At 51.0% G+C, this 12,324-nt stretch overlaps 1 protein-coding gene across 5 annotated transcripts in view; it reads right to left on the reverse strand.

The window, feature by feature from the left end:
- Positions 1-12,324, reverse strand: part of EZH2 (enhancer of zeste homolog 2 (Drosophila)) — a 31,321-nt gene that overhangs the window by 4,099 nt on the left and 14,898 nt on the right. For 2 of the 5 annotated variants that reach the window (XM_006887188.1, XM_006887187.1), the window contains exons 3-14: positions 9,404-9,520; positions 7,853-7,973; positions 7,299-7,439; positions 6,744-6,846; positions 5,827-5,990; positions 5,283-5,374; positions 2,926-3,166; positions 2,087-2,256; positions 1,691-1,785; positions 1,417-1,457; positions 1,043-1,168; positions 630-808 (exon numbers count right to left, since the gene is read on the reverse strand). In XM_006887188.1, coding sequence (XP_006887250.1) covers positions 630-808; positions 1,043-1,168; positions 1,417-1,457; positions 1,691-1,785; positions 2,087-2,256; positions 2,926-3,166; positions 5,283-5,374; positions 5,827-5,990; positions 6,744-6,846; positions 7,299-7,439; positions 7,853-7,973; positions 9,404-9,520 — 1,590 coding nt within the window. Of the gene's footprint in view, positions 1-629; positions 809-1,042; positions 1,169-1,416; positions 1,458-1,690; positions 1,786-2,086; positions 2,257-2,925; positions 3,167-5,282; positions 5,375-5,808; positions 5,991-6,743; positions 6,847-7,298; positions 7,440-7,852; positions 7,974-9,403; positions 9,521-12,324 lie in introns of all 5 variants that reach the window. The other 3 variants (XM_006887186.1, XM_006887190.1, XM_006887189.1) reach the window with 3 other exon arrangements.

Genomic DNA, 12,324 nt, shown 5'->3' on the forward strand with positions numbered 1-12,324 from the left:
GAAGAAGTACAGGTTGCTTTGAAGGAAATGGCAAAAAAATAAGGCTCCAGGAATAGATAGTGTAACACTGACATATTTCAGCTAAAAGATGCTGCCCTGGACAGGTCCTAGAAGGGCCAAAAAGGAGGGATAGGCCACACTCTCTACCTGCCTGGAGTCCACACTGAAGCCTGGACATCCCTGCTAGAAGAAGCCTCCACAGAAAGGTGGTCTGCTAGCTGGGACAGAAGTCAGGAACTGTGTCCTGTCCCTTGGGAGCAGGGCTGGCTGCTAGCCAGAAAAGCCAGTGATTTGACCTCAGCAGCACAAAGAGTCATTAGCACCAGCTTTCGTCTGAGAGCAAGCTGAGCAGCAGCACAGATGGCCTGAGGCTTGTGGTGACGGCTGACCACTGTTTCCACAGCCAGGGTGCTGTTGACCGTCTATGTCAGGTCCAGCCTAGAGCCTGGCTCCTTTGAGTCCATGGTGCCCGTGCGGTATTGGTGGACCACACAACACAGCTTCTCCAGTCACCAGCCCTTTCTTCCGAGTGCCTCTGGTAGCCACACCCACAGGTAATGGCTGAGCACGGGAAATGATGGGTGTCCCCGGGACTCCATTCTGGGACCTGCCTGAAGCCCCACCCTCACCTTCTTGGAGCCTCGCTGTATGCTGCAGTTCTTGCAGGACACATTCTTGCTGTCCCAGTGGTCTGCAGCCCCACAGGTGAGGCACAGGTCAGGGTCACACTCACGAACAGCCAGGTAGCAGGGGCACTGCTTGGTGTTGCACTGTGCTTTGCAGCGGCAGCCAGGAAAACGGTTCTGGCCTGGGGAGACAGGCCAGCCGTCAACACTGCCCACACAATCCCACCCCACAGCTGTTCATCCTCAGTGACCCCCCTGAGAGCCCCTAGGGTGGGCATCATTTTAAGGCATTTCATTCCTGTGATCAAGCCTGAAAGAGGTAGGCTCTTGAGGAGGAAGCCAGTGAAGCTGCGCCGGGCAATGGACAGCCAGTGAGTGGCCAGTGGGCAAGCAGTGGACAGCTGAGCTGCACTCACACTCAGAGCTGCACTGGCAGAATTTCTCACAAAAGTTCTGTGCGATGACACAGGGGCAGGAGCTGTCACAGGGCTGCCGGGGATGATCACAGGGCTGGTAGTTGTAGACATGGTTGGAGGACCCGTCTGGATCAGAAAAAGGAAAGCAGTTCTGCATGCAGCTCACCTAACACCAGAGCCTTGGCCGCCAGCCACCTCCCCTGACCCACTGACAGCACAGCGTCACTGCACGTGCCTGAGTGCCCACGTTCCCACCCCAACGTGACTCCAGCACACCCTCCATCACAGACAGACCCTGCACGTCCAACCCCACCACAGCCACGCCTGCCCAGCATTCCAGAACCCAGCAGAGCCCAGTGTGGGGAGATGCTGACCCTTTTTCAGCTGTATCTTTCTGCAGTGGGCAGCCCACAGCCTGTAGAGACAAGAGAATACACGGTTCCGACTGAGAATGCAGGGTCCTGCCACCCAGGCCCAGCTGGCAGGGTACAGTGACTGGAGCCACTTGAGTACTGCAGCTCTGGTTGAGCCCACCCACAGAGGGGTCCTGGCTCTCTACACCCAGTTACCAGCTGGACTGCGGGCCCTACCCCCACCGCTCCCAAAACAGCAGTCCCCTAAGGTCCATGGTGCGCAGTCCCGGCTCACCGGTGTTTCCTCTTCTTCTTTCTGGGAGGCGTGTCTACATCCTCAGCAGGGACAGGTGCAATGATGCTGGACTCCTTGACTCGAAACTCATACACCTGACAAAACAGTCACAGCGTGAGGGTGTGTGACCCCCGGACCCACACATTCAGGGCCATGCCTCACGGCCCCTCTGAAGGGCAGCAATGCTGGCTGTGGGGACACTGGGCAGACCCCGTCCCTCCTCTCCTCCAGGGCGCAGCCCCCAACAGGGAAACCGCAAGACAACCTGAAAATTCCATTCCACTCCTTCCCAGAGGAAAAGGAATCCACTCCTTTGGAGAAGCTGAAAGGGCATCAGCCCTGCTCACATGATGCCAGTGTTAAGAAGCTGTGGGCAGCACATCCCCAGAAGCCAACCTGTCTGCACGTCTTGGTCCCAATGAGCCGCGCAATGGCGCAAAAATTGTCGTAGTAAGTGCCGATGAGGACACGGAACATGGAGGCCTCAGCACCACTCCACTCCACGCTCTCTGGAGGCTCAGCATTTGGCTTCATCTTGATTGGTGTTTGGCACCGAGAATTTGCTTCTGAAAAGTCAAAGTTGCACAACCGTTGACAAATTCCCACCAGAAGAGTATTACTAAGTAATCATTATTTAGAAGGGCCAAAGCCACGTCAGGAACCTAGGAGCACAGAGGGAAGGAAACAGGACTGGTAACCAAAAGGTCAAATCCACAAGCTGCTCTGAAAGTCAAAGATGGCAATCTCCCTCAATGAAAACCAAGCACCTAGGAAACAACCACCAGCGAGCCTCTCAGCCAGAACATGGGCACGATGGGATGTCGTGTCCACAATGCCATCACATGACATGTATTAACCCACCACCACCAGGCTCCCATCCTGAGCACAGAACACGGAAGCATCAAAGTGAGAGAACGGACAGTGGGGAGAGAAGTGCCAAGGCAGAACCCCGCCGGGACAGGCAGTATCCGTGAGAAGCGGCTCGCTCACCCCGTGAGGACAGGATGTGGGAAGCGGAGCACTGATCTGACTGCCCTTTTCAGGACAAGGAGGGATGATGCTGAGGGCACTGACTCGGCCCTGTCAAGATAAGCAAAGCAAAGCAACGGCAGAAGTGCAAGAGTGGACAGCGTCCTACACCCATGCTAGCGTGATGCGGTGGCAGGCCTGGAAAGCTGCTCATGAGACCAGTCACCGGGGTGGTCTTGAAAGACAAGGAGCCACAGACTCCTCACCTGACGAGCTAGATGTCTCCTCCTTTTTCTCCTCCTCCTCTTTGTCATTGTTCTCCCCGCCCGTCTCTGCTCCGGCCTCCCGGTCACTGTCTGTGTCCTTAGACTCCAGCACGTTGATGGTGGGCGTGCTGGGCCGACTGCTGTTGTTGGGCAGGCGCCCCCTCCTCCGACCCCCAGGGCGTTTCGGGGGCGTCTTGATCCGCTCAGCTGTGAGAGCAGCAGCAAACTCCTTTGCTCCTTCCTACCCAGAGAAAAATATGACCTAAAGGCACAACTGTAGAACTCATCGGTGAAGAAGGGTATGAATGAGCCCAAACAGTTGTCAACCAGTCATTTATAACAAAGAATCAAATGCATAAAGACACACGCTTGTTACACGTGCATCTTCACAAACATGGCACAAACTTGTTACATGTGCATCTTTTGAGACTTTCAGGAAAGAGAAGAATTGTACATATTGCTGTAGTGACACAAGGTTAGGCAGGACATCCTGCACTGGGGTGAGGTCAACGTCAATCTATACTGCACGTCTTATGTGTTGACACAGGATGGCAAAGCTTACACTGGACAGAACATCAGGAAAAACCCAGCAGTAGAGAAGAACATCACAGCTGCTAAGAGAGCGCATCACCAGCAATGAGCAAAACTCTCAACAAGAGGGACAAACACGGTGGCTGCAAGCATGGCTCAAACACAGCAACCGCCACAGATGCCGTCTAGACAACAGTTCCTTCTGTTCACACCGAACACTGCCACGAGTTAGGGACAACGTCAAAGGAACAAGAAAGGGCAGGCATGGAGCTCCCTCTCTCAAAATGAAGAATACGATCTGTGACAAAATTCCAAGAATACAGAGCTGTGTCCGTTGCATACAATCCAGTAGATTTTAACTCACAGCATGACCCCATGTTCCCTCGGTGTGACCCCTGCTCCTGCACGGGGGTGGGGGGGGTGGGCTTGTTCCCTCCAATGATGGATGTGCCGCCACAGGACCCCACACTTCCAGACCCTGGCACCGCTTTGCTTCGTACAGTGACGTGGGCACGTAAAGCGCCACAAATGGGATGGCAGGGTGCCTGCCACACTGCATAGCCAACAGTGCAAAGGCTGTCCCAGTGATCTCAGTGTCAGAGAGAACACGTCTGGGAGCAGCCACTGGTTTCGTAATCCACGTCACAAAAACCAGTTACTTTTTTCTTTCTACAAAGATGGTGTCATAGGCAAAGAAGGAAGCAGCCCTTGCCCCTCCCAAAACTGAAGCCAAAGCAAAGGCATTAAAGGCCAAGAAGGCATCCTGAAGGGCATCCACAGACACAAAAATAAAAGAAGATCTACACGTCACCCCTGTTCTGGTGGCCTAAGATGCTGAGACTCTGAAGGCAGCCCAGATACCCCCGGAAGAGCACCCCCAGAAACAAGCTTCACCACTATGCCATCACCAAGTTTCTCCTGACCACTGAGTCAGCTATGAAGAAGATAGAGGGTAACAACATGCTTGTATTCACCGTGGATGTCAAGGCCAACAAGCACCAAATCAAATAAGCTGTAAAGAAGCTCTATGACGCTGACATGGCCACGGTCTACACCTTGATTAGAGGCTGATGGAGAGAAGGCCTATGTTCAACTTTCTCCTGACTATGCTTTGGATGTTGCCAACAAAATTGGGATCATCTAAACTAAGTCCATCTGGCTAATTTTAAACACAATTTTTTCTCACAAAAAAAACCCCACCCCTGTAACTTTCTGCACGTGCCACTCACCTTCATGACCGCAACAGGACAAGGTCGACCCATCCTCACAGGAATATCTGATTCATATGAGAATGGGTGGAAATAATGTGACACCTACACAGAAAAACAACTCTCCTTTCTCTCCAACTGCTGCCCCAGGGCCACAGCTCGCTACCTCCTGTCTAAAATCCGTTTTCTTCTTAATGACATGGGCTCACTACATGGGATGCCGAGGTCATCTTTTCAATGTTAGCATACACAAAAGTTAGACTTACAAAGACAGACAATAAAAAAGAACCGACAGACTAAAGGGGGGGAAACAAACCAACCATGAGGCGTTCAGCTTAGACAGAATCTCATGAAAAGTTGGGGACCCTGTAAACAGCCATAAAGACCCCACAGTAACGGAGTCTGCGCTTCTCAGTAGTAGTGGCACGCTTCCTTGATACTAAGAACATCTGTGTCACTGAGGAGATGCCACTGGGGAGGTCTTACACAGAGCACCAGTGAAGGCTGTTGGTCAGGCCAAAGAGGATGCTGCCTGCCACGACTGGTCCTGTGGTCCAGCATGCCAGTCCTGACCTCAGACCCCAGAGAGCCAAGCCTGGAGACCGCAGCACAGCTTACCAGATGCTGGTAACACTGGGGCCCACAGGGCTTGTTGTCAAGAGCAGTCTCCGTGTTCTTCCGCTTGTAGGTGTTAGGTGTTGCATGAAAGGCTACAAAGTAAATTGAAACAAAGCATCCAAACACAATTCTACACATGTGTGATCACCGCCCCACACCCCGACATCCTGACACACGCCATGAGGTAGAAGTAGACAGGACGCGGTCCTGCCACTGCTGATGCTGAGGGTTCTCTGAACCTGCATCACTAGGAAGCTGCTCACCCATCCACCCTACTCCTGCCCAGTCAAACACAGAAGAGACAGCAGCTCTCAGAACTGCAACCCGAGGTCTGAATTCAGTTCCTTCAACTTGAGACAAGCCAACTGTTTTTTCATTTTCCAAATCCAGCTCTCTGCATATTCCTTTATCATCCTTTGTTTTTTGAACTGCCCTTTGACATCTTGTGTTCAACACTTTTACCTCAGCACCTCTTCCACGAAGAGATGGAAAATGTGCCAGCCCCACCCAGCAGCACCAGCCTGGCAGGCCTGGCTGCACTTACGGTGCAAGAAGCAGTCATACTTGAAGCAGCGCCGGCAGAAGAGCGTGTGGAACGAGTGCAAACTCTGCTCCCGCTGCACTGACTTGGCATGGGGCCCATCAATGTTGGGCGTGCACTCGGGGGGCAGTGCCCCAGGCAGCTGCTGCTCCGTGAGCTCCTTATACCTGCAGACACGGGCGATACGCACCAGTCAGGATTCAAACTGTTTCTACACAGGAAAAATTGAGGTATCTTCCCCGAAAAGACAGAAGCTAGTCTACAATGTGAACACTCAGGCGATCATTGTCACACACAGCAATACTAGCATCAAATCCAGTGCTGTGACTTGGGCCCTCGGGGTTAAGAATGTTACAACCTGCACTTCACAAAAACACAAGCTGCACTTACCTAGCCTCAGGGTTGAAAGAAGCCCACAGCTGCAGAGCCCTGAGCAAGAACAGACACCTGAACTCATATGACCAACGAAGAGAAGTGTGTGGGCTTCATACTAACAACCCCCTCACTCACATACACCCATCCCACCAACTCTCCATGATGGACACACCCTTGTGGATGGCCTCATCTCTCTCACACCCCTTCTCATGGTCCATCTCTTAATACACACCCACCCCTCACATATACACACACATACACACCCTAACTGCTCCATGATTCACACATATGACAGCTCCACCTCGTGACAAAAACTACTACTTACACACGTCTAACCATTACCCCATCAACTGCTCCCTGATTCACACTCTCTCATAACAGCTCCGTCTCTCTTCACAAACCAAAAGCCCCATCACACATGCACGCACACGCGCGCTCACACACAGAGGGCTGTGACCACACCTCACACACACCCTAGCAGGAATCACCGCACACGGACAGATCACCGCACACAGGAGAACATAGCCTGTAAGTGTAGGTCTTACTTTTCCTTTAGTTCTTCTGCTGTGCCCTTGTCTGGAAACATGGAGGAAATGGCTTCAAAAATTTTATCAGAAGGAAATTTCCGAGGTGGACGACTTTCTTTATCTAAACAGAGAAAGATGAAGGAGGGGCAGAAGGCTGAGTATTAGCAAGTTCCAGCTTCCACTTTCTCCAGAGGAAGTTGAGATTATCCCGAGTTTTGTTTCCTTCTCTGGCATTTTACAGGAGTCTATGGCGCACTACTGGCTCAAGTAAATGAAACATAAACATCCAAGACAGAGTCTTAAGAACTCGGGGGCATAAAGCCCAGTTGGGCAGGCATCCCTCAGTAGGCTGTGGTCGGGTGTGCCCTCCTCTGTGAACAAAGGTTCTTTGTGTTATACGTCTGTTTCACTGAAATCACAATTCTCCCTCAATCGCTCCCCTCCACGGCCATCCTATCAGGCTCAGCTTGGGGCAGAGGGCACACATCTGAACAGCCCGCAGAGAACCCAGTGGACAAGGGGGGCTAGTACAGCCTCTACCACTGCTGATGGACACTGAGCTGCAACACGCACCGTCTCGGGGATCCTCCAGGTCTCTGCGCTTCTCGTCCCTGTCATCAGGGTCGTCCTCGTCACCATCGTCATCGTCATCACTGTACTGACTGAGAGCGCTCACCAGTTCCACGAAGATCTCGTCATTGATAAATCCACACTCTGAATGAAACACGGCACCTGTGCTCAGAGGAGTCGCAACACTGCTCCCCAAAGCGCCGCAGCTGTACCTTCCGACCCAATCATGCACTGCCAAGACCATGAGTGCTCCCTAACCAGCCTCTGGTTAGAGACCCTGGCTCTTCTGAGACCCCCAGCAGCCTTGTGGGGTCCTGGGAGGAGGCCTCTGTCCACCTGCATTGTCACCCACAGGCCAGTCCCACTCTCTGCAAGATGCCCGTGAGCATCCAATATGCTCCTGACACAAACATCCCCTCCAGTTCTACCAAGGAAAGCATCCAGAATCACGCGCTGTGAGCAGCAGAGGATGGTCACACCTGGAGGACCTTTCCTGGCCTGTCAGGACACCTGTCCCACTCAGTCCCTGGCCCCTTCCTGGAGAACATCCTGTTCACCTCTGTCCCCGTGCACCTTCCCGTCGTAGTTCTTGATTAGCTCCTCAATGAAGGTCCCATCTTGGTCTAAAACTTCGTCCCCCATGTAAGGAATGTTGTGTAAAACTGTTTCATCTTCCACCTACAAGCAAAACAGCGACACTGTTTAAAAGAAACCACATATGCTGTGTTTTAGTTATGTCTTTTTCTAGTTTGCCAGATCTTACATTCTGACAGCAAACCATCAAAAAGAAAACAGTTAAGGCTGCTCTCATCACACTGAGCTTAAGGCGGGGTTTCGCCATAGCAGGGTTCAGGGACACCCAAGGGAAGCAAGCACAAGGCTTGGACTTCACAGGTCCTTCAGGGTTATGGGAGCAAGCAGCATAAGAGGAGGCCACGCAACCACAGGCCAGACCACGGACCCCGTCGCTGTCCGACTGGGCTACTGAAGGTGAGCCAGGCTGGACCAAGCTGTGGCCCCAGCTCACAGGCAAGGCCACAGAAGGTGCACAAACAGAAGTGCAGAAGAAAGTGACCTGGAGGGCTGATGGGGAGTATCCACGTTGACAGCAGCAGCTCAAACCAGGAGAGGGGAGTAGAGGGAAGGGGAGGGGAGGGGACAGAGGCGTCCACACTTGGCTGCTCCAAGCCACTCTCGTATGCAGACCACAGAGGCCTGTCCTATCTTGTCCTAGAGAATCGGGGTCTCCTCATAGCAGCTGCACGGACAAGATGCTTCCAACGGGGCAGTCTGTGCACTTTGAGGTCATCAGTGTGTGATGCTGTATGGTAAACCCTGTATTCTACCAGAACACTGACATCTACTTCTGTCTTTCTCTCTCACACCACCACCCCCGGCCCCGAACCGTTATAGTGTTCCACCTCCAGAAAAAAGACATTTCCAGAGACAGAATTTAAAATAAGGGTCAATAAGGAGAGGATGGCCCAGAACAAGATGCCTGAACCCAGGAGCAGAGATGGCAAGGACAGCGGGGAATCAGGCAGAGGTCCATTCTGCTGTACAGGGGTCACTGAGTCCAAGTCACTTTGATGGCTCTAAACAATGGTACCTCACCAAGAGCTTCTCACCTTCCCAAGAGCCCTCCCATTTCACATACCCAGCCAGCAATACAAGAATATAAAATGGACTTGCTACCCTTCTCATCTGTCCGCTCTTCCTCCTCTGCATTTCACTGGCAGTCTCTGGCCAGTGTCTGTGGAAATGTGTTTTATCAGCATTTAAGAACCCTTCCTCAAGCGTGCAGTCCAAGAGGGTCCTAAAAGAGGAACTCTCCAAAGAAAACCTCAAAGTCAGACGAGGACTGCTCAAACAAGAAGACTACACTTCGCCTTTCAGACATTTTTAACCTCGGCCTAGTATGGTTTTTGCTTAACATTTTCTATTGGAGAATCATTTAACTAGACAGGACTAGGAAAAAAAAAATCAACTTGTGATGGCTTTGAAAAGCAAAATCCTACCAAGTCTTGTCACCCACCAATCCCCCACAAATACACTGAACCCTGAGCCCCTGTCTGTAGAGGATGACAAAGGAGGGACAGAGTACCCACCATGAAGTTCTGCTGCAGGGGAGACCAGGAGTACATAATGGGCACCGAAGCGACTGCATTCAGCGTCTTCAGGGGGATGGCTTGTGTGGGGAAATCCAAGTCACTGCTGACGGAACACTGGGCAGAAAGACAGAACCACTCAGCACAGCTGTTTGTGGCCACCCTTTGAACAGCTGTGCTGGTCTGGCAACGCTCAGCCCTGGGCACCCACTCCCTCCTCCTGCTCCTCCTCCCCTAATTGAGCATGACAATATCCTTACTTAGAGCAAACGTTCAAACCCTTTAATCCTTCATATACTTACCAATATCAAAATGAAACAAAACATGGCTAACTACTCCAAACTCTTCTCTAACTCGGTAATATCTATAGCAACATGCCACTTAAATAAATGTTAGGAAATGTATTAACCTTTCTTTTATCCTCTTTTTAAAAACTTGTTAGAATTATCAGATAAATAACACATGGATATAAAAGTAGTATATCTGATTTCAATCACATAAAAAATGAAGTGAAATAAATGTCATAAAACCGTAATAGCTAATGGCTCTTCCTACAGGCTAGCATTATTTTAAAGCACATTTTGTGTTTTATCACATATAGTACTGTTAGATGGGTACCATTCTTAGCTCATTTTATAGGTCAGAAAACTAAAGTAAAGAAAAAGTTAAGTACCTCACCCAAAGCTGTGTGGAGTATTAAACCCAGAAAGCCTGCCTGTGCAGCCCTGCCCTCATGCCCCACACTGCCTCACTTATCCTAAATACTGTATTTCATCTATTCTAAAAGGGAACCAATTTTAAGTCATTATCTCTAAGGAAAAATGCTGCCAGTTAAATTATGTGACAAAACACTTTCTCATCACAGAACTTCAAGATGCATCCGTGTTTTTTATGTTGAAAGGTTAAAACTCCGAATCTCTGAAATACACTAAGTCTGAGCTGGGGTTACCCCCGCAGGACAGGACCCAGGTACTGGCTTTTCTTCCAGCACCCACCCAACTCCCTGCAAGGTCAAGCCCCCAGGCTTTCTCAGAAACACCCTACAATCAGTGAGAACTAAGCAAAAGAGGTGGAACTGAAGAAGTCAAATGAAGCAAATCCTTTCTATGCACACATGTCACTGTGAAATACCCCAAAATACCCCATTCTGTAGAATCGGAAAGGGGCTTCACTAGGGCAGGGTGCCGGCTCCCCTGGGGAAGGCTTGTTTGACACTGCCAAAATCACAGCCATCACAGCCCAGAAAAACCTCCTCCTGCGGTAAAAGGCGAGTGCAAAAGGACAGTGGCTACAAGACCTACGCCGGGTGGATCCAGGAGCCTGCTCTCCAGGAAGGCAGTGAGACAAAGGCCATGCTCCCTTCATGCCGTGGTCTTGTTAAATGAGGCTTCGGCCTGGCCCTCCTTCTGCCAGCTGGACAGGTAACATTTGTTGAGCACCTCTGGTGTTGCAGGCACTGTGCTAAGGAGTCCTCATCAAGCACCACCTCACAGATGAGGGGCAGGAGGGAGAAGGACCTGGTGCCACCTGCCTGGTGACTGAGTGTCCATCTCATCTGACCAGAACTGGAGGAAGAGGAATGTTATAATCACCAAAGAAAGCATCACATAACCTCCAGTGGCTTCAGACAGAAAAAAACCCTTCTTTCTTCTTAAAAGGCACAATTTTGGTGTGTTTTTGTTGTCTTGTTTTTATTAAACTTGGTGGAACCAATTAAATATTCTGTGGTTTAAATTCTCAAGAGTAGCTCTCTTTAAAGCTTTTTCACGTGAAATCCAGAACCACCAGCACAGCCACTGGGGAGCGAATGCATTCAGCCTCCAATGGCCACTGGCTCCTTGTCCTCTGTGCCCACGCCATGGGAAACGCTCAGGGCCTGAGAGTTAGCCATCCACACCACAGACAGCAAGAACTTGCAGAGCACAGAAGGTACAAGCCAAAGGCTGTGGCCGCACATTCCCTCCAGGCTCACACTCATCCTACTCCCATCCATACCTTCCCAATTTAGAAACACACCCCGAGACAGTGAGGCCAAGTGGGGCAGGACCTAGCACAGTGTCTCAAGCAAGCAGGCACTCAAGAAATGTTTCTGGACTGAGCAGACAGCACCCTGCGGGTCCACAGGGGCATCTGTGCTGTGTGCGGCTGAGCAGAACAACTAGGAACTTGGAAGAACTGCCCCCCGCTGAACTCTGTGGAGGAGCTATCAACATCCAGCCCATGCCTTGACTGTCAACCTTGACTAATAACCACATTCCTTTCTCTTATAACATTCAAATGCAAAAGCATTTGTTGGTAACCCGAGCATGGGAATTCTTAATTACTTATCGACTTACAAGAAAGAACTCAAAAGTCCTGTTACTTACCAGTAACTTCTTTGTCTTTGAAAATGTATCATCCTTGACCTTTTCTGTAATTACGCTTTGCATCACTCACCCTGACAGGGCTTGGGCCCGTGGCGGCTCCACAGCATTGGACTGATCAGAAAGGCCCGTGTTCTGGGCTCCTGCGCACCAGGAGAGGCCTGCGTACACAAGCCACATTCTCCAGTTCTAGTTCTGACTTGAGGGCCACAGACAGCAGTTGTAAAAAGAAAAAGTACTCCACTAGTCATCAAGGATGCTACCTTTTCAGAGAAGCAGCTTACTGGTAAGGAACAAGGTTCCTCTCAGGACGATAGACTTACATCAACCAGCTGGTACAACAGGCGAGCGTGTGGCTGGGCCACTGGGGGCTGCAGGGGGAGCCACGCCCAAGCTAGCAGCTGTAGGAGGACACAGCCCAACTGAGACTCTTGGCAGAGGCTGGTTCCAAGCAAAAACTGTTATGGAAAACCGCGGAGGGAAGAGCAGGTGAGTGGCCTGCAGGGAAGGGAGAGACATTAACACACCTACTATGTGCCACGCACATCCGACTTCAAA

Source organism: Elephantulus edwardii, unplaced genomic scaffold (assembly GCF_000299155.1).
Source record: "Elephantulus edwardii isolate Elephantulus edwardi_28Jun2011 unplaced genomic scaffold, EleEdw1.0 scaffold00055, whole genome shotgun sequence".
Lineage (NCBI taxonomy): Eukaryota > Metazoa > Chordata > Mammalia > Macroscelidea > Macroscelididae > Elephantulus > Elephantulus edwardii.